The sequence below is a fragment of the Oryctolagus cuniculus genome, chromosome 4 (genome assembly GCF_964237555.1).
Source record: "Oryctolagus cuniculus chromosome 4, mOryCun1.1, whole genome shotgun sequence".
Classification (NCBI taxonomy): Eukaryota; Metazoa; Chordata; class Mammalia; order Lagomorpha; family Leporidae; genus Oryctolagus; species Oryctolagus cuniculus.
Genome location: NC_091435.1, coordinates 8,647,708 through 8,668,338, shown reverse-complemented (window position 1 = coordinate 8,668,338; position 20,631 = coordinate 8,647,708). Strand labels below are relative to the sequence as shown.

Genomic DNA, 20,631 nt, shown 5'->3' with positions numbered 1-20,631 from the left:
CTCACTGTCCACTCTGCCTGTCGAAAAAAAAAAAAAATGCCGACTGCCCTGTGCTGCCCCTGCCCCGGCCGCCTGTGCCAGGGCGGCTGCTGGCCATGATCGAGGCTACTCAGAGGCGCTGCCAAGGATTTTCTGTGTCCGCACTGCAGACGGTTTGTCCTCAGCACAGCCCCTCCGATGTGTTTCTGGGGAGCTCATGTTCTTCCAGCCTCCTGCGGCAGCCATAGCACGCTGCCTCTGTTCTGAGCGTCCTGCCACAGAACTTCAGGACCGCCCACCTTCTGGAAAGATCTGTTAGCTTGGGGCTCAAGATTGTCAGGAGGAAGCCAGGCGTTAGCCCCTCCGCACTTGGTGCAAGCGGCTCGTTTCAGGAACGAGGGAGCCAGGGATCAGATCCCGTCACTGAGCAGCCGGGTGGCCATGGAGAGCTGAGTTCTGGGCATCCCAGCTTGAGGATTCGAGTGACATTCCCTGGTGCTCTTGCACCCTGTGCCTGTCGCCTGCTGCAGGGGTTGGCGTGGTGGGCAGCTGACGTGCAGGAGAACCCCAGCAGGGGCAGGAAGGAACCAGAGCACTCAGAAATGTCCCAGGTTCCAGGCGTCTGTTCTGAACCCTTTCTGGAAGGGCCACTCGGGTGATCTGTGGGTGGCGGCAATGGGCGGGAAGAGGAGACATGCAGTCCCGAGCCAGCCCTGGCCACACAGTCCCGAGCCAGCAGGCCAGCCTGGCTCCCGGGTGTAACGGTGAAGACTGCTGGGTTCTCCCACCTGCAGTGTGGGCCCGCGCCTGCTTGCGACGGCCGTGAGACTCCCTTCCTGAGCGGTTTCTTTCTTCTCTATCAGCTCTGACTTTAGCAAGTCGTTTTCCGAGTCAGCCGTGTTGTTTGCTTGTTAAATATATTATGTGTTTATGGATGCAGCTATGTTTAAAAAGCAGAAAGATAACACTTCCAGATGCCTGTCATCTAATATTTCTAACAGCACCGGGACTGTTAATGGCTCTGGTCTGTGACGGTGGGCTGAGTCCTTGAGTTCTCCACAGCATGCGCGCTTCAAGGCTCACCTGTGCTCCGAAGGCCCCGCCTCTTCCCTTCTTCTTCCTGGGTTTCCCACGGGACTCCGTGGGCTTGGCCTCCTGCCACCATATCTGATCCCTTCTGGGCCCATTACCCCTTAGCTCCCAGGCCCCAGGTGGGGTGTCACTCGTGTACCAGGTGAAGCCTCTGCCTGCAGCGCCGGCATCCCATTTGGGCACTGGTTAGAGTCCCGACTGCTCCACTTCCTATCTGACTCCCTGCTAATGCACCTGGGAAAGCAGCAGCAGGTGGGCCACGTGGGCCCCTGCGGCCACGTGGAGAGACCCCAGTGAAGCCGCACACTGGCTGGGAGGTCTGGAAGCAGGGCAAGCACCAGAGAGTGTCCCAGCCGCCTGAAAGTCCCGTCCCGTGTGGGAAGCTGGAGCCGAGGTGTTGCTGGCGAGGCCGAGGGATGCTGAGAAGGGGCAATGAAGCGTATTTGCACGAGTGCTGGGGCTCACGTTGTGGGTGGCCGTGTGTCTGTCGTGTGATTTAAGAAGTAGGTTCTGATCCAGCATCTTCACAAAGAGGTTGAGAATGCCCTGCATGCATGAAGGACCCTGTTACGTGTGTACAGCATGTGTGTACATGTACACAGTGTGTGTGCACGCATGTCTGGGTGATGGTACATGCATGTGTGTATTCACAGGTGGGTGTGGGTGTGTGCACATGCGTGTTGTGTGTATGCATGTGTGTGTGCGTATGTGATATGTGTGTGTGCTCGTGTCAAATAGGTATGTGCTTATGTCAGGTATGTTTTTGTGCACATTTGGGTATGTACATGCATGTGGTTGGTGTGTATGGTATGTGTGTGCATGTGGGTGTGTATAGTGTGTGTGCTTATTGTGGGTGTGCATGTGTGTTGTATGTATGCATGTGGGTGTGCATGCATATTTGGGGTGTACATGTGTGTGTATGTGTGCATGCATATTTGGGGTGTACGTGTGTGGTGTGTGTGCATGTGATGTGTGCATGCATGTTGGAGTGTGTGCATGTGTGTTGTGGGTGTGCATGCATATTTGGGGTGTACATGTGTGTGTATGTGTGCATGCATATTTGGGGTGTACGTGTGTGGTGTGTGTGCATGTGGTGTGTGCATGCATGTTAGAGTGTGCATGTGTGTTGTGGGTGTGCATGCATATTTGGGGTGTACATGTGTGTGTATGTGTGCATGCATATTTGGAGTGTACGTGTGTCGTGTGTGTGCAGGTGATGTGTGCATGCATGTTTGGGGTGTACGTGTGTGGTGTGTGTATGCATGTAAGGTGTGCATGCGCACTCAGTGTTACCCCTGCCACATGGGGCAGGAAAAATGGGGTAAGTGCCCTGTGTGCTTCAGCTGCTTCTTGGGTCTGACCACACTGCCAGCCTCTGTGTGAGAAGACAGAGCCCCAGGACAGTCCAGTGACCTGAGCCTGGCTGGACAGCTGGTGAGGTGGGGCCCTGACTCAGGCCGGGCGGCTGGTGCAGAGCCTGTGCTGTGTCCCCACTCTGCTCCGTCGACTCTGAGCTCTTGTGACATCGGCCAGCCACGTACTGCCTACCTATAGATCAGGGCTGGGGAACATTTTTCCTACCAAGGGCCATTTGGATTTTTTTTTTTAAGATTATTTATTTGAAAGTCAAGAGTTACAGAGAGGCAGAGCCAGAGCAAGAGCGAGAGCGAGAGAGAGAGAGAGGTCTTCCATCCGCTGGTTTACTTCCCAAATGGCCACAACGGCCAGAGCTGGGCTGATCTGAAGGCAGGAGCCAGGAACTTCTTCCAGGTCTCCCATGTGGGTCCAGGAGCCCAAGGATTTGGGCCATCCTCCACTGCTTTCCCAGGCCAGAGGCTTTACCCAGTTTGCCACAGCACCGGCCCCCATTTGGGCCACACAAAATCATCACCTAAAAAAGCGGCCCTCTGTAGAGTTACTGGATTTCGAATCCTGCAGTTGCCTTGGCAGGGCCAGACCACCACGGCCTGGACGTTCCCCACCCCGGCCGAAGAGCCGACTCTGGGCAAACTGACAAAAGGGTGTTTCTGAAACGGCCAAGCTGCTGGGCCCAGCCTTGGGCCTCGGCTGGTCTTTCCTCAATGAGGAGCCACAAGCCGGGGCCGTGCGGTGCACTGTCCCCTGGGCCTGGTCTGCACCCTTTGCCTCAGCCGTCTGCCCTGCTGTGACCGCCTCTGGTAGCGTGCTCCCAGCATAGGTGTGCTGCTGCCCAAGCTCAGAAAGTAGACATGAACTTTGCTGTAGCCAGCCTAAACTGCTGATGCAAACTAAGCAGGGTAATTGTGAGAAAACCCGTATTCTAGTCATCTCTCTAATGGATGTGGAAGGTCGCATGAACCCAAGCGCCCTCGTCCCTGCCAGTGCTTAGCGCATGGTGGGATTGCCGAGTGCAGAGGCCCCAGGCTGCCAGGTGAGCGACTGGGGGCAGGGCTCTGATGGAGCTCAGGCGACTCTGGGTGAGGACGGTGATGGTGGCATCCCAGCAGCTGGCCTTGTGAAGGAAGCTCCCCGGGTACACAGACTGGAGCTGTGTCCTCACCTGGCTGAACAGAGGCGACCTCACTCTTAGCCGGGAAGCCTCCGTGGGCTGAGATGGCCCTCGGGCTTGGCTCCTGTGCCTCTGCCCAGCTCTGCCCTCCTGTCACTCCTGGGCCCCCCGTAACGCAGGACATCCTGGCCAGTCTCAGCACTCCACCCTACTTTTGTCCTGGAGGGCACTGGAGGTGTCTCTTGGTAAGGACGTGGCTGAGTGGCAAAGCTCATGCCGGCCGGGCTGTCTGACTCGCTCGTGCCGTACACTTGAAGGGAACGTGGCGGTGAAACCAGTGCTACCTGGAAGGAGGCTTTACCTGCTACGCCATTGCACTGGCCCCAGAGGAAACATTTACAAACTCTGCACAGGCCAAATAAGCCATTTTTTAAAATCAAACATAACTCTTCCCCCTTCCCACCCATATGTATATGTTTATGTATATGTATATGTATATGTATATATGTATGTGTATATATATATATTTTTTAAGTTTACTTGAGAGCTAGTGAACAATCTACTGGTTCAGTCCTCAAGTACCTGCAAAGGCCAGAGCTGAAGCCGGGACCCAGAAACTCCACTCGGGTCTCCCACAAGGATGGCAGGGAGCCAGTGACTTGAGCCATGAGCCATCACCAGTGCCTTCCAGGGTCTACACCGGCACGAAGCTGGAGCCAGGAGCCAGGGCAAGTCATTGAGCCCAGACACTCTGATATGGAATAGGAGTGTCTCAGCCACCAAGCTGAACACGTAGTCCCCCATATTACTAAATTGCCTTTTTAAAACATTTTTTTAAATTGTGCTAAAGTGCACATAGCATAAAAGCCACCCTCTTAGTGCATTAAGCTGCCTTTGGAGTCCAGGCCCAGCCTTCTGCGGCTGCCCAGCCTGGTTCCCCTCACAGAGCCGGCCTCCGTCGCGCGGAGAGCCCTGGAGAGCTTCGGCCTGGTGGGACTGGGCCCTGGGAAAGAGACGGAGGGGAACACCCGCGTTTTCTGGCGCAGAGCAGAGTGAGACACCTGCTCGCTAGTTACGACGCTGAGACGTAGGCATCCTGTACTCGAATCTGATGCCTTCACTTTGCGGCCGGCCCGCTGAGCCTGTGACTCTAACGGGGTCAGCAGAGTTGCTGTCGTGTGGTAATTACAGCTCGAGGAATGCCTGTGGAGCAGTACAGTTCCTGAGTGGAATAAGTAACAAAGCCTCATGTCCTGTTTAATGGTCATTTTCCCTCTTTGTACAGCACTTTAAGGATGTGATTACCAAAGCATGGCTGTGTTTTCTTCCGAGTTCATCTGTTTCTGAGATGTGTGGTCTATAGCTGTGTGTGAGCATAAATGACATGTATCAGGCTTAGTAGGCAGCCAGTGTGGGTCTCACCAGCTGTGTAAGGGCCCTGGGAGCCGTCACCCAGCTCCCAGAGGGAGCTGCGAAGGAGAGAGGTGGCCCTGTGGGGGCTGCTGGAGGGATGAAGACAAGGGAATTTGGGGGAGAGAGAGAGACTGGTTTCTTACATGTGGCCTGTTTTAGCCCAAAGAAGAAAAATGTGCACACCTGGAAGAGAGGGCTAGGGCCCCTGTTGTGTCCCCCAGCCCCCACCCAGGGCATGCATGGGGGAGGCAGCCACCAGGGGCATCCTGCTCAGCATCCAGCTGCGTCCCACCGGAGTTTGGCAGCAGGGGTCAGAGGGTTAGAAGTTGACTGTGTGTCCAGGTGGGAGCTGGGGGAGCCTTGGGCAGAGGGGTGAAGATGCTGTGAGCAACTAAGACGGAATCCACCAGAGCTCCAAGCTCCAGCTCCTGGGCAAGAAAGCACACGCCCACACTTCCCGAGATGAAACTGGGAGTTTGTGAGCATCGGAAGGTGGTGATTGTGCTGATTAAAGACTGGAAGCCTCCCGTCAGGAGTGGCTGGACGGAGTGCCGGGCTGTCTCGGATTTGTTGGGGACGCATCCTGCTGCCTCTGGTCAGGAGCAGAAGAGTCTTCAGGCCTGGAAGAGCCACTCAAGTTCATGGTTCTTGCAGCCTCAGCCAGCAGCAGCCGTTGCCATAAAATGCAGCATCATTTTTTTGATAGAGCACACATATAATACACCATTTTTTTAAAGATTTATTTTATTTATTTGAAAGGCAGAATTACACAGAGGGGGAGAGACAGAGAGAGAGAGACCTTCTATTTGCTGGTTCACTCCCCAGATGGTCACAATGGCTAGGACTGGGCCACACGGAAGCCAGGAGCCAGGAGCTTCCTCCGGGTGTCCCAGTTGGAGCAGGAGCCCAGGGACTTGGGCTATCCTCTGCTTCTATCCCAGCCACATTAACAGGCAGCAGGATGGGAAGTGGAGCAGCAGGGACTCGAACCAGTGCCCATATGGGATGCCAGCATCACATGTGGCGGCTTTACACACCACACCTCAATGCTAGCCCCAAAATTTACCATTTGAAGTGCATTACTTAGATTCCCGTTCTACAGCCATCACCCACATCCGTTTCTAGAATTATGTTTTTATCTTCCCAAGCTGAAACTTCGTTCCCATTAATCACTAACTCCTACCCTGTCCCCCAGCCTGTCCTGCCTCCAAGTGTCTGATTCCTCGGGGACTTGGACCTGGTGACACGTGCCATTCGCATCTGGCTCACTTCACTCAGCATCCTGTCCTCAAGGTTCATCCCTGCTGTGCTGTGTGTCCCAGCCCCTTCCCTCTCACAGCCGAGCGTGCCACGTGGTGTCTGTGCACAGACACTTGGCTGCTTCCCCATGTTGGCTGTCCTGGGTAATGCTGCTGTGAGCATGCGTGTGCAAGGATCTGTTCACGTTCCTGCTTGCCATTCTTCCAGGTGCACACCCAGAAGTGGGGTGGCTGGGCCACATGTTAATTTGATAAGCCAAAAAAGCCTGACTCCTTTTTTTAAAGATTGACTGTATCAATTTGAAAGGTAGAATTAGAGAGAGGTCTTCCGTCTGCTGGTTCACCCCCAATGTGGTCACAATGACGAGGGCTGGGCCAGACTGACACCAGGAACCTGGAACTCCGTGCCAGTCTCCCACGTGGGTACAGGGGTCCGAGGATCTGGGCCGTCCTCTGCTGCCCTCCCAGGAGCACTTGCAGGGAGCTGTATGGGAAGCAGAGCAGCCAAGACTTGAACCAGCGCCGAGTAGGCTGTCGGCATCACAGGGAGCGGCTTAACCCGCTGTGCCAGGTGCCGGCCCAGTGTCCGGCTTTCGGAGGAGTCACCGCACTGCCCTCCACGGTGGTGACACCATTTTCCATTCTCACCTGCGGTGCGCAGCACTCAGCATCGCAACCTGCAGGGCTGCTGCAGACAACACTGGGAAGGCAGCAGGAGCTGCAGGCACCGAGCCTGGTCTGACCTGGCGGGGGGGATGCAACAGGGCCCTGCCAGCCCTGCTCGGCAGGGGCTTCTGAACCAGAGGGCCGGACAGAAAGGTACCTGCGTGGGGCCAGGCTGTTAGCAGCAGGAAGAGGGAATCCGTCACCAGATGATTCTCATTCTCCTTTCTAATTTATTTTATTTTATTTGAAAGATACAGATCCGGAGAGAAAGAGGCAAAGCTCCCTCCCTAACCAAATGCCAGCAGCTGCTAAGGCTGGGCCAGGCTGAAGCCAGGAGCCAGGAACTCCATCCGGGTCTCCCATCTGGGTAGCAGGGACCCAAGTACTTGAGCCGTCACCTGCTTTCTCTCAGGGTGTGCGTCAGCAGGAAGTCAGAACCGACACTCAGAGATGAGATGTGGGCCTCCCAAGGGACGTCTCAGGAAGGGCATCCTAGCCAAGAGACAGACGGGGGTGTGGTCTGATGGCGAGGCTGGTTTGTTCAGATGCTTCCTGGCATGCCTGGGTGACAGTCCCGCTCTCTGAGTAGGGCAGGACGTCTGTCACGTGAGGCTGGTCAGGGGAGAAGGGCAGGGGAGGCTGGAGAGTGCCTTCCGAAGGAGGGCGACCGGAGCATGAGAGCAGACCTCCTGCACCTGCTGTCTCGTCTGTGTCCAGGGGCCTGCACCTGCTGTCTTGTCTGTGTCAAGGGGCCGTATTTGGGGGTGGTGTTTCCTGCTGTTGCTCTCGTGGCCAGTGTTCACCCCAGAGAGAGTGGTGTGCTGGGGGTGTGACAGCAAGGAGCCAGCGTGCCGCCTTCCGTGGTGGGCTTCACTCCCAAACGAGGGGACTGGCTCTTCCTCCTTCCCCACTGGCCCCACCACAGCTCCTGCACGAGGTGGAAGAGAGCAGAAGGGGGCGCCGTCAGGAGGTAGGCGGGGTCCTTCGTCTAGCCTGCTGTGGGCACATCGCCTGGCACCGCTTGCCTGGAAGGTGGTGGTTTGGTTTTGTTTTTAGGTTGGAAGGAGGGTGGAGCTGTGCTGTGTCCCCTGCTCCTCACACACACGGCTGAACCGGGTGGAGCTGTGCTGTGTCCCCTGCTCCTCACACGCGTGGCTGAACCTGCCTGGCCCTATCACTGTGTGTGTGGAGCCCATCACGTATGGTGGCGTTCACCCTTGACCGTCCGTGGACTCGGACAAATGGGCTGGCCGCTGTGGTGTCTCAGAGCAGTGTCCCTGCCTGAAGACCCTGTGTGCTCAGCCACCCCCCTCTTCCTCCCCACAGCCCCAGGCAGCCGCTGTTCTCTTCACCGGCTCCGTGGTTTGGCCTTCGTAATGTCATACAGTTGGAGCCATCTGCCGCTCGGTGCAGGGGTCCCCTCTCATTCAGGGGATGGCATCCGAGGCCCGTGGTGGATGCGGAGGCGTGGTGCCATGGGGCATCCTAAGCTGTGTCTGGGTATGTCCGGCCGCTTGTCTCCGCCTGTGCGTCCATACACAAATGCAGTGGCTTTTCCATCTAAGCACGCCCTGGCTACAGCTTCTGCAGTCTGAGGCGCAACAGAAGACCAGCGCACGGTTCTTCCTTCTTCACAGTTTCTCAGATAAATGCTTTGTTCTCAGTGCCAGTCGCAGCCTCGCTCACTGCGCTTCCTGTGAGGCTGAGAGCTTTCACCGTGTCGCTCCAGGAAGCGCCTTTCAGGATGTCCACGTTCCCAGCATCACAGCTCTTGCTCTGGGCCTTCTGTTAAGGACGGCCACACCGGGACACAGCCGATCTGATCCCAGACAGCCACACCGGGACACAGCCGATCTGATCCCAGACAGCTGCTGGGTGACTAACGGGGGGGGGGGGGGGGGGGGGCTGGAGGGTAATTCACACCTTAGGGGCAAGACAGAACAGAACAGAGAGAGACATTGCAACTTAAAATTGTGGATTGTTTGTTTCTGCAATCTTCCATTTCATAATTTTGGACTGGAGTTGACTGCAGGTAAGCGAAACCTCAGGCTAAGAAGCCACAGACCAGAGAGGCTGCCATGGTACACATTTGTTTCTTCCATGTCTCGTCTCTTAAATTCACTCATTCATTTGAAAGAACATCAAAGAAAGAGAGAGGTCTTCCATCTGTGGCCACCACAGCCTGGTCTGGGCCATCCCAAAACCAGGAGCCAGGAGCTCCATCCTGGTCTCCCAAGTGGGTGGCAGGGACTCTGGTTTTTGAGCCATCGTCTGCTGCTTTCCGGGCACATTAGCAGGGAGCTGGGTGGGAAGTGGAGCAGCCGGGACTCCAGCTGCCGGTGTGCCTGGGAAGCAGACTTAGCCATAGCGCTTCCTATCCATTAAAGGGTAATTCCGATCTCCAGTCTTCTGATGTGCAGAATGCTCTTTAGAAAGTTTTCGTTGTCATTAAGAAACAGTATTTTCCCTTTAATCTGTGCCACAATGGCGGCGCTGTAACTGTGCCTCTGAGGATTTGCGTGTTTCTTCCTCATTCTCACCACGTGCTGGGTCTGCAATTAATCTCTCTTCCACATCTACAGCAGTGTAATGTTTTCCTTCCCAATCTCATCTCTGTCTTCATCTTTCTTTGTTGTTCAGCCTCAGTTCTTTTTTTTTTTTTTTTTTTTTTTTTTTTTTTTTTTTTTTTTTTTTTGACAGGCAGAGTGGACAGTGAGAGAGAGAGACAGAGAGAAAGGTCTTCCTTTGCCGTTGGTTCACCCTCCAATGGCCGCCACGGCCGGCGCGCTGCGGCCAGCGCACTGCGCTGATCCGATGGCAGGAGCCAGGAGCCAGGTGCTTTTCCTGGTCTCCCATGGGGTGCAGGGCCCAAGCACCTGGGCCATCCTCCACTGCACTCCCTGGCCACAGCAGAGAGCTGGCCTGGAAGAGGGGCAACCGGGACAGAATCCGGCGCCCCGACCGGGACTAGAACCCGGTGTGCCGGCGCCGCTAGGCGGAGGATTAGCCTAGTGAGCCGCGGCGCCGGCCTCAGTTCTTTTTTTTTAAAGATTCATTTTATTGGTGCCAGCGCTGTGGCACAGTGGGTCAAAGCCATGGCCCGGAGCGCCGGCATCCCTTATGGACGCCAGTTCTAATCCCAGCTGCTCCACTTCCAAACAGTCCAGCTCTCTGCTATGTCCTGGGAAAGCAGTGGAGGATGGCCCAAGTCCTTGGGCCCCTGCACCCACATGGGAGACCTGGAAGAAGCTCCTGGCTCCTGGCTTCAGATCGGCACAGCTCCGGCCATTGTGGCCATCTGGGGAGTGGGCCAGTGGATGGAAGACCTCTCTCTCTGTCTCTATCTCTCTCTGTAACTGTCTTTAAAAAATTTTTTTAAATGCATTTGAGCTTGGGGGCCACAGCCTGGACTGTGGACACAGCCCACTACCTGCTATGTGGGCCAGCTCCCTCGGGCTGCAGGTTCCTAAGAGCGGGGACAGGTCCACTCCTAAGAAGTCAGCACAGGCTGGGCACAGAGACGGTAACCCACACGCTTCTCCTAATGACTAACTGAAAAGTAACCACAGGAGCTGCAGATGAGGCAACCCAGTGCATTTCACAAGAAGCAACTGAAACCCGGCTGTTCAGTAGCAACGTCTTCACTATCACGTAAGCAAACAAGGATAGGAATTAGATGCACTAGTAAGAAAGATTCATTTTATTTATTTATTTGAAAAACGGAGTTAGAGAGAGAGGTAGAGACAGAGAAAGAGGTCTTCCATCTGTTGGTTCACTCCCCAAATGATTGCAGTGGCCAGAGCTGAGCCAATCTGAAGCCAGGAGCTTCTTCCAGGTCTCCCATATGGTTGCAGGGGCCCAAGCACTTGGACCATCCTTTGCTGCTTTCCCAGGTACATTAGCAGGGAGCTGGATCGGAAATGGAACAGCCGGGACTTGAACCGGCTCACATATGGGATGCCGGCACTTCAGAATGAGGCTTTACCGCTGCACCACCTGCGGCCCCTCAGCCTGTTTTGAAGCAAGAGTTAAAGTCCAGGCTCTGTGGCAGTTGAGAACACTCCCAGCCGCTGCGCCCTGGGTACTGTGTCAGCCGTCGTGTTGTGATGCTGCGGGGTTCACTGTCATCACAGCTCCAAGGAGCGGTCTGACGAGTTCTGTCTGGCCAGATCCTGACCTCTGAGTTGACTAACTGCTCGTGATCTCTGGGTCTCTGTGTGCCACACCTGGACCTAGATGTGTTGGTCACACTTGTCCATCTGATGGGTGAGGAATGTGGCTCTGATTTGCCTTTTTCTTATCAGGCGGGGTAAGCATCTCCTCACTTTTCTGTTCATGTCTTTTGCTCTTGCTGCATTCTGTTTGGTTTTTAATTGACACGTCTTAATTGTGCACATCGACAGGGCACCGCATGATGTCTCGACGTGCACACACGGGGCGTACACACAGGCAGGCTTATCTTCATGCTCAAACGCTTATCATTTTTTTGGTGGTGAAAACATCCACAGTTGTATGTCGTAGCTCATTCTTGAACTGTACAGGGCACTGTCCTTCCCCGAGGTCACCAGAACGGATTCCTCCTGACCAGCCTCTCCCACTCTCGCACCCCCTCTCTCCCCAGCCGCTGGTCACCACCACGCACTCTGCCCTTGGATGAGGTCGGCGTTTGCAGGTTCCCAGGGTGCGTGTTTGTGTTTCGGTGCCTGCGTGTTTCCCTGCACCTCGTGTCTCCAGCTCCGTGCACGTGGCAGGAGTGGCAGGATCGTCCCTCCTCACAGTGGACAGTGCTCGGCTGTGCACAGGTGCCAGAGTTCTCATCCACTCATCACGGTGGACGCTTGTGCTTCCGTTCTTGCTGCATTTTTTTTTTTTTAAGATTTATTGATTTATTTGAAACATACCTGTCCTTCAGTGGGCGCCAATTCCCTGTCTCGGAGGTGCTTTACCCGTGTCGATCGGCGTGGCCAGGGTGCAGGGAACAGGCTCATTCTGCGTGTGCTGGACACAGCCTAGGTCCTGGTGTATGCTTCTGTGTCTTTTTCACTTTAAAAACTGGGGAACCAAATCCTGTGAGAAAAACCACAGCAGCCAGCCCCCCGCCTCTGAAACGAACGGTGTGGTTCATCTATAGCAGTGCCCCCTTACCCACCGACTTGCTGTCTGTGGTTTCAGTCACCACAGTCAGCCATGCTCTGGAAAGATTCCATGAAAACTCCTAGAAATAGACAACTCATCGATTCGATTTTTTTTAAAGATTTATTTATTTCAAAGTCACATTTACACAGAGAGAGGAGAGAGAGAGAGAGAGAGAGAGGTCTTCCATCTGCTGGTTCACCCTCTAATTGGCTGCAACAGCCGGAGCTGCGCTGATCCGAAGCCAGGAGCCAGGAGCTTCCTTCAGGTTTCCCACGCAGATGCAGGGGCCCAAGGACTTGGGCCATCTTCTACTGCTTTCCCAGGCCACAGCAGAGAACTGGAACGGAAGTGGAGCAGCTGGGACTGGAACCAGTGCCCATATGGGATGCCAGCACTGCGGGCAGTGGCTTTACCCACTATGGCACAGCACCGGCCCGTATCCATTTTAAGTTGTGCAGTGTCTGGATGCAGTCCCTCCACCCCACCCTGTCCCAGTGTGTCCCGTCACTGGGTGGTGTCTGGGTGATCAGCTCATCTGCCACAGTGGCACAGTGTCGTGTCAGAGCAGCCTGTTGGGTGGCTCAGCCCTGCACCACGGGGCCTGCATCATCCCTTATTACACGTCAGCCTCACAGGAAGGGAGACCACACTCACATAGCTTCCCTTACAATTTTATAATTGTTCTAGTTCGTTATTTTTGAAGATTTTACTTTATTTGAAAGAGTGACAGAAGAAAGAAAAAGATCTTCCAGGGCTGACACGGTGGAGTTGCGGGTAAAGCCACTGCCTGCAGTGCCAGCATCCCATTTGGATGTCAGTTCGAGTCCCAGCGGCTCCACTTCTGATCCAGCTCTCTGCTATGGCCTGGGAAAGCAGTGGAGGATGGCCCAAGTCCTTGGGCCACTGCACCTACATGAGAGACCTAGAAAAAGCTCCTGGCTCTGGATTGACTCAGCTCCAGCGTGAACCAGCAGATGGAAGACTTCTCTTCCCTCTCTCTCTCTCTCTCTGCCTCTGCCTCTGCCTCTGCCTGTCTGTAACAGTGTGTTTCAGTATGTTCCAAATGAGATAAATAAATCTTTACAAAAAAAAAAAAACAAACTCTTCCATCTGCTGGTTCACTCCCCCAAATGAATGCAGTAATGCAATGGCTGAGGCTGGGCCAGGCCGAAGGCAGGAACCTGGAACTCCAAACTGATAGGACTTGAGCCGTCATCCACTGCTTTCCTAGGCACTTTAGCAGGGAGCTGGATTGGAAGCAGAGCAGCCAGGACTCAAACCAGTGCTCTGATATGGGATGCCAGCATCCCAGGCAGCAGCTAAGTAAGGCTAACCCACTGTGCCACAATGCTGGTGCCGTCGATTAAACTTTATTACAGACATGTACGCAGAGGACCAAACAGAGCAAGTGTAGGGCTTGGCACTCATCCTGGTCTCTGGCATCCACGGGAGTCTTGGAACGTATCCCCTGCTCATAAGTGGGGGCTTCTGTCATGGCGTTCAGGTGAGAAGAGTTGGGTCAGGACAGGGAGGTTAACAAGGTAGCGGACGACCCCCGAGTCTCAGCCACCTTTACAGCAGGTTTGCTCCCAGCTCCCTGGGTCAGCGCATGGTTCCTGCTCTGTAGTGTCTTGGGGACCCAGGCTGGCAGGGGCTTCATCTCAGCCGTGTCACCGTGATCTCCAAGGCAGGGCAAAGAGAACCCGATGAGCTATGAGCTGGCTCTCAAAGCCTGTGCAGAAGTGACTCGTAATTCACTCATCTCGTTGGCCACAGCAAGTCGTGGTGCCGTGCCTGGGTTCAAACGGCCAGAATAATGGTGTCCTACTGTGTGCGTAGACTGAGGAACCAAGCACTGGCACCCCTGGTGCCCCTTCCTCAGATGGTGGAAGTCCCAGCAGTGACTTAAAAAGAGGAATAAACAGAAATAGCTGTTGCAGGCAAAGGCGGCTGTGAGCTCTGCTACTCCTGGACCCCAGCAGAGCCCATGACGGTCGAGCATCCCTTACCCAAAACGCGTGGGCCAGAAGCGCTTCAGGCTTCTGAATTCCTCAGATTCTGGAATATTTGCATAGACTTCACCCAGAACCCAAAATGACTCGGGTTTCTGCGCCTTCTGGATTTGGCTCTTTACCTGGGGGATGGATGTTCAGCCTGCGCTGCGTCATCGCAAAGCCACCAGAGCGCCTACAACCCGGTTCTCCCAAGAGCTGTGTCCTCAGGGCCGGCCGGGTGCTGGGCACCTGCTGTCCTGCCTGCCTGGGCCTGGGCCTGGAGGCGCCCACGGTGAAACGTGCCGTTTGCTGCCCACCGCCCACATTCGCCTCCTACGGGCTGCTGCGACCGGCTTGTTCTCAGTCTGTTACGGTGTGTGATTTAAGTGGCTTCCTCAGTTCTTTTTTTGGACGTAAGCACATTTCACAGGTGATTTTGTTGGCTGTCCTCTGTGAAGGGAACCAGACACCTCATAAATAATTGAAGGAATTTCTTGATGACCTCTGGTTGTATCTGATTTTTTCCTAATGTGGTTTTTATGGCATCCGAGAGCTCATTTTCTTCCCTCTCGGCCCTCGACCTCTGACCTAAACTGAGAGTGTGTTCCAAAGGGAGGAACATTTTCCCTGCTTTTTAAAGAAGAGAACAGTGAGGCCCGTTAAGACATAGGGCCCAGCAGGGACTGGCGATTCTGAGGCCCGGGCAGGAAGGCAGGTGGTTTTAGGCACCGTGCAAAGTACTGGGGGATGGGGGTGGTGGAGAGGAGGCGCCTGCCTGCCGGCCCCCTGCTGCCCGCGAGGAAGAGTCCACCGGGTGGACGGGAAGGGCTTTCGGGCAGGGGCTGCAGAGCACAGGTGGGAACCACAGATGGTTCCGTGCAGTTGCAAGCACACGGGTAGACGAAGCAGGCAGGAGTCATCGCATGTGTTGTTGCGCCTTTGTTAGGGACCTCCCAGCCCTGGCGCTCTATGCCGGGACAAGCAGCATCGATCTGGTCCCACTCTTCTTTTTTTTTTTTTTTCTTTATTTTTTTTTTTAAATTTTTTGACAGGCAGAGTAGACAGTGAGAATAGTGAGAGAGAGACAGACAGAGAGAAAGGTCTTCCTTTTGCCGTTGGTTCACCCTCCAATGGCTGCTGCAGCCAGCGCGCTGCGGCCGGCGCACCGCGCTGATCTGATGGCAGGAGCCAGGTACTTCTCCTGGTCTCCCATGGGGTGCAGGGCCCAAGCACCTGGGCCATCCTCCACTGCACTCCCTGGCCACAGCAGAGAGCTGGCCTGGAAGAGGGGCAACCGGGACAGAATCCGGCGCCCCGACCAGGACTAGAACCCGGTGTGCCGGCGCTGCAAGGCGGAGGATTAGCCTAGTGAGCCGCGGTGCCGGCCTGGTCCCACTCTTGACCATGTGCATGGGGTACAACCAAAATCCACCTCTGCCTTAGCAGAGACGAGTCAGGATCCTGCCTGCAGAAGACCTGCTCAGCGTCCCCCTGCTCCAGTCCACGGGGCGGTGGCGTCTCCTCATGTGGACCGGGGTCACTCCCAGCACAATCCCCGAGCCGTGGAGATGCCAGGAGTCACAGCCTGGAAGCCTGCTCCTCCCCTCCTCCCGGTCTGTGTCTTCTCGGTGACCCCCCACTCGGAGCCACCTGGCTGCAAGGCTGAGCTGGAAGAAGGAGGGGACACTATAAACTGCCTCCCCTCCCTGAGCAAAGACCCAGGGCTTTCCACAGCACACAGAGTAGAGTCTTTATAGGGCAGGAGGGTGCCTGACCCGGCGCAGCCTGTGTTGGCTTCAGCTCCTGAGAGAGAAGCACACAACCCTCACCTGTGCATGGCTTCCCAGGTGTGACCAAGAACCTGGCCCAGTAGTGACAAGGTCTCTCTGCTACCTGCTTCTTTTCCACCACTGCTGGGGCTTCCCCAGGCACCTGTGGCCCAGAGCCTGGTTCACAGCCCCCCAGGCCCTCCACGTGCTGTCCCTGTCCCCTCGCCCCACGTGTCGCTCACGGCCACTCCAAGCCTGGTCGTGCTCCTGCCATGCTAAGTCTCGCCGCCGCCTGCCTCATGACTGTCACTTCTCATTGGTTTTCCAGGCCCTGCAGAGTAACCTGAAGTATTCCTTGCTGCCGCGCCGGCTCTTAATCAGCAAGAGACTAGCCCAGTGCCTGCATCCTGCTCTGCCCAGCGGTGTGCACTTAAAAGCCCTGGAAACCTACGAGATTATCTTTAAAATTGTGGGGACCAGATGGCTGGCCAAGGACTTGTTCCTTTACAGGTATGGTTGCTTATTGCCCGAATAGTTCACGTTTCAGTTCACAAGGTTGGGAAATGGCGAACAAGCAAAATAAGCTTGGGGGCACCCAGGTGCCTCAGCCCTAAAGCCATCACCAGGAGATGGCCCTGGCACACCTGCTGGGGGATCTCCGTGCATTTTGTGGGAGATCCGGGCGTGCATCCAGCTTGGCTGCCCGCCCTGGTGTGTTGTGGCTGTGTCACGTCTGGCATCTCCACCACCCGGGTGAACAGCCTTGCTCCGCTGGCTTGTCATCTGGAGCGTCTGACACCGTGTCTTGCTTCTCCCCCCGCCCCCTTCTTTGTTCTCCAAGCTGCGGCCTGTTCCCACTCCTGGCGCACGCGGCGATGTCGGTGCGGCCCGTGCTGCTGGGCCTGTACGAGAGGTACTTCCTTCCACTGCAGAAGCTGCTGCTGCCCAGCCTGCAGGCCTTCCTCGTGGGCCTGCTGCCCGGCCTGGAGGAGGGCTCCGAGATCTATGACAGGTGAGTGGCGGCTTGCCCAGTGCCAACGGTTTGTGCCCATCTGGCCCGTGTTCGTCCCACTGCAGCTGTCCCTTGATACCTCCAGGGGACTGGTTCCAGGCTCCCCACGGATGTGCGAGTCCCTTATGTAAGATGCTATAGTGTTTACAGATTACCTGGGCACGTCCTTCCCTGTACGATTGACTGCCAGCCTCGTGCAGCCCAAGTGTCCTGGCGATAGCTATTAGAGGTTGGAGGTTAGGGAGGAGCGGCATGGGGCGGAGCCACGCGTGTTTAACACAGACACATCTCTGTTTCTGAGCATTCTTGGTCCTTGAACGTCTGGCTGCAGGCCCTGCGGCTGGCGAGGGCCACTTGCACAACAGAAGGAAGTGCTGGGACACGCGGAGCGGCCGGGAGGTGCAGGGGGAGGGGTGGCGTCTCCTGTCTCTCTGGTGGCCGCCTGTCAGAGCACAGTGCTGTCCCAGGATCCTTGCTGCATCACCCCCAGAGGGCTGGAGAACTGAGACCCTGCACCCAGAGACACGGAACAGGCCGGGGAAGGAGGCCCAGGGTCCCCGTCACACCCCGCCTGCCGCAGAGTTGTCCGTATGGTCGCGGTTTACAGAGCGAGGACACACATGCACACCTCCTTCCGCGGTGGTCACACTGGGCCGTACTGGGCCATACTGGGCCCTCGCACCGTGCCTCCTGCACATTGTCTCATCGAGCTCCTGTGTGGCTACAGGTAGGGTGGACAGGTGTGGGGGCTCCCCGGCCCCGCATGTGTCAGACACCAAAACAGTCCCTGTTTCAACTTCCAAGTAAAGCACCAAGTCCAGTTCTCAGGCGGGCAGGGTGTGGACAGGCGAGGTGGTGAGGCAGCCGCCCTGCCCCATCTCACAGCCCCCGGGAGGACCTCGGAAGCCCTAGCGCACAAGAGCTCACGCCCGGTATTTTACATGATTTGGGGGTCCTTTTAGTCACTACTTGGGACCAAGAGAAAGGTCGTTCAAGACAACTGCGTATCCCCAGTGCTGTGTTTTCTGTTGGATCCTAAAGCACGAACTCACTTCAGGTGCATTCCCCGGTCTCCGAGGCATTGCTGGGACCCGCTTCTGTGCATCCTACAAGCCCACGCTCAATGACAGGGACTCTGCCCCAGCTTCCACCGGCTCACACAACGCTGCGCCTGCACATCCCCACCGAGGCGGCCCCAGCACCACCCACGCCTGTGTTGGTGACAACCGGGAGAGTCAGCTGCTCCTGGGCAGCTCGTGGTGTTCCCCTGCACCTGAAGAAACCACGTAATCACCGTGGCTGGAGGGGTGTGGCCGGAGACCCAGGGTGCCATTCTGAGCGTATGCACTGGGATTTGACAAACGCAACTGGAAGCCTGCACCCTGCTGTCTCTGGCTCTCCCGTAGACCTGCACCCAGCTGCCTCGGACTGTCCTGTAGACCAGGTGTTGGCCCTGTGTCTCCCTGCCCAGCTATGTGGCTGCTTCCGTAGGAGGCACAACCTGTCTTCCCGCCTGAGCCTGACAGCTCACTCTGTGTGCAGCAGTGTGTAGAGATCATGGGCGCTCCAGGTGCCAGCTGGAGGACCCCTGTCAGACCCGTGGCCCCTGCCTCTTCACCCCAGCTCTTTCTAGAGGTCCTGCGGTGTCCACGTCCTCGTTTACACGTGTGTCGGGGATTGTAGAGAGTGTGCTGTTACGCAGCAGAGTAAGCCACCTCTTGGGACATTGCGTCCTGTATCAGGGTTGGTTCGAATCCCAGCTGTTTTTTTTTTTTTTTTAATTATTTATTTATTTGAAAAGCAGAGGAGCAGAGAGAGAAAGAAAGAGGTTGTCCTCAAAAGTTCATAGAAAATGTACATTATCCTTTTTTGAAAGGCAGAGTGACAGAGGAAGATCTTGCATTCGCTGATTCACTCCCCAGATGCCTGCAACAGCGAGGGCTGGGCCAGACCAAAGCCAGGAGCCCAGAATTCCGTCTGATCTCCCATGGGAGTGGCAAAACCCCAAGTACCTGGGCCCTCAGCTGCTGCCTCGCGGGCACAAGAGCAGGAAGCTGTGTTGGAAGCAGAGCAGCCAGGACTTGAGGCCACACTCCAGTACGGGATTGGGTGTCCCAAGTGGCTGCATACGCTGCCGCACCCCAACACCCTCAGAGCACATCGCCTGTTCCATGTTTTCCAGGAGCTGTTTGCAGTCCCCTCAGATGACAAATGAACAGAGTCCCAATATTTATTGTAGTCTTTTAAATCTCTAAGTGTGAATCACACCAGTTGGACTGTTTTTATTTGTTTTCCTACTTGATAAATGAGGGTTCATTGGAACAGTTGCTCGAGTTGCTTAACAGGGATGACTCTTCCCTAATGTTGTGGATTCTCGCCATTGAACCACACGCTGAGCGAAGCTGCGTGAATCACTGAGCAGATGGGAGCTGTGACAGAAGAGCAAGCAGTGCCTGCGGCACCCAGAGGCTCTCGGCATCCCACGCTGGGTGCTGGTCGAAGGTCATGTGACCCCTGGCTGGGCTTGGGCAGCGCAGTCATGGAAGTGACAGTAAAAGTTTGGCTTTGTGGCTGTGTCCATTTCAGTCTGAGACGGTTTGGCAGCTCTTGGCTCCCAGAAGCACTTGGGAATGGAATGAAGATTGCGCAGAGACAGGGGTGGGGAGTGGGGGTAGAGGTCACAATGGCCAGGCTGGCAGAAATTGCAAAGGGGCGCGTTCAGTGGAGGCCAGCGGACTCAGCAGTGACTCACGAACCTGACGTGGGCAGACGGTCCCTGCAGTGCTTGTTAGCTAGCCGGGAGGGATGGACGTTTTGGCCAGTGTTAAGCCATGTCATTCACCCTGACTTCCTAACCCTTCGAGGCCTGCCAAGTCTCTTCTGGCCAACACTGGCCAGAAACCCTTTTATGCAGTGCCCATGAGACAGCCACATGGCTGTGTTTTGCTGTAAGTAACAAGAATAGCAGGAGGAAAACACTCAACTTTTAAATGAGGTAAGGGGAAGTGAATGTTGTAAATGGGTTTTGAGAAACCAAGGACTGGCTCACTGGAAATTTCCACTTAAATCAGTGCTTCCGGGGTGGGTGTTTGGCTCTGTATTTTTTTCTTAAGATTTATTTATTTATTTGAAAGGCAGAGTTACAGAGAGACAAAGGCAGAGAGAGAATCCATCTGCTGATTCACTCCCCAGAGCGCCACAACGTCCGGAGCTGGGCCAATCCAAAGCCAGGAGCCAGGAGCTTCTTCTAGGCCTCCCACACAGGTGCAGGGGCCCAAGGACTTAGGCCGTTTTCCGCTGTTTTCCCAGGCACGTTAGCAGGGAGCTGGATTGGAAATGGAACAACCAGAACTCAAACTGACACCCATATGGGATGCTGGCACTGCAGGCAGCGGCTTTACCCACTACACCACAGCACTGGCCCCAAAGGCATTGCATTTTAGATGCTACCTAGGACAGCCCGCGTTCCCTGTTGGAGTGTGTGGGTTTGAGTCCTGCCTCTGCTTCTGACTCCAGCTTCCTACTAATGTGTACCTTGGGAGGCAGCAGGCGATGACTCGGGGTTCCTGCCACTCATATGGGAGACCCAGATGAAGTTCCGGCCTCCTGGCTTCAGCCTGGTCCAGCCACAGCTATTACGGGCATCTAGGGGAATGAACGTTAATGATGGGACCCTTCTGTGTGCATAGGTGCGTGTGTGTCTGTCTGTCTCTCTCACTCTGTCTCTCCGCCTTTGAAACAAATGAAAATGCAAATTTAAAGCCATGGTTCTCCCCAGGGGTGATGTTGCCCTGGGCTGCTTGGCAGTATCTGGAGACGTTTG

General features: G+C 55.5%; 1 protein-coding gene across 7 annotated transcripts in view; it reads left to right on the top strand.

The window, feature by feature from the left end:
* DOP1B (DOP1 leucine zipper like protein B) overlaps positions 1–20,631 on the top strand; it is a 119,383-nt gene that overhangs the window by 29,320 nt on the left and 69,432 nt on the right. For all 7 annotated transcript variants that reach the window (XR_011387689.1, XR_007914535.2, XM_051833576.2 and 4 more), the window contains exons 3-4: positions 16,125–16,306; positions 16,638–16,808. Coding sequence is in view for 5 of the 7 variants with exons in the window: in XM_051833576.2 (XP_051689536.1) it covers positions 16,125–16,306; positions 16,638–16,808 (353 nt within the window). In the remaining 2 variants the exon portion in view is untranslated. The remainder of the gene's footprint in view (positions 1–16,124; positions 16,307–16,637; positions 16,809–20,631) is intronic.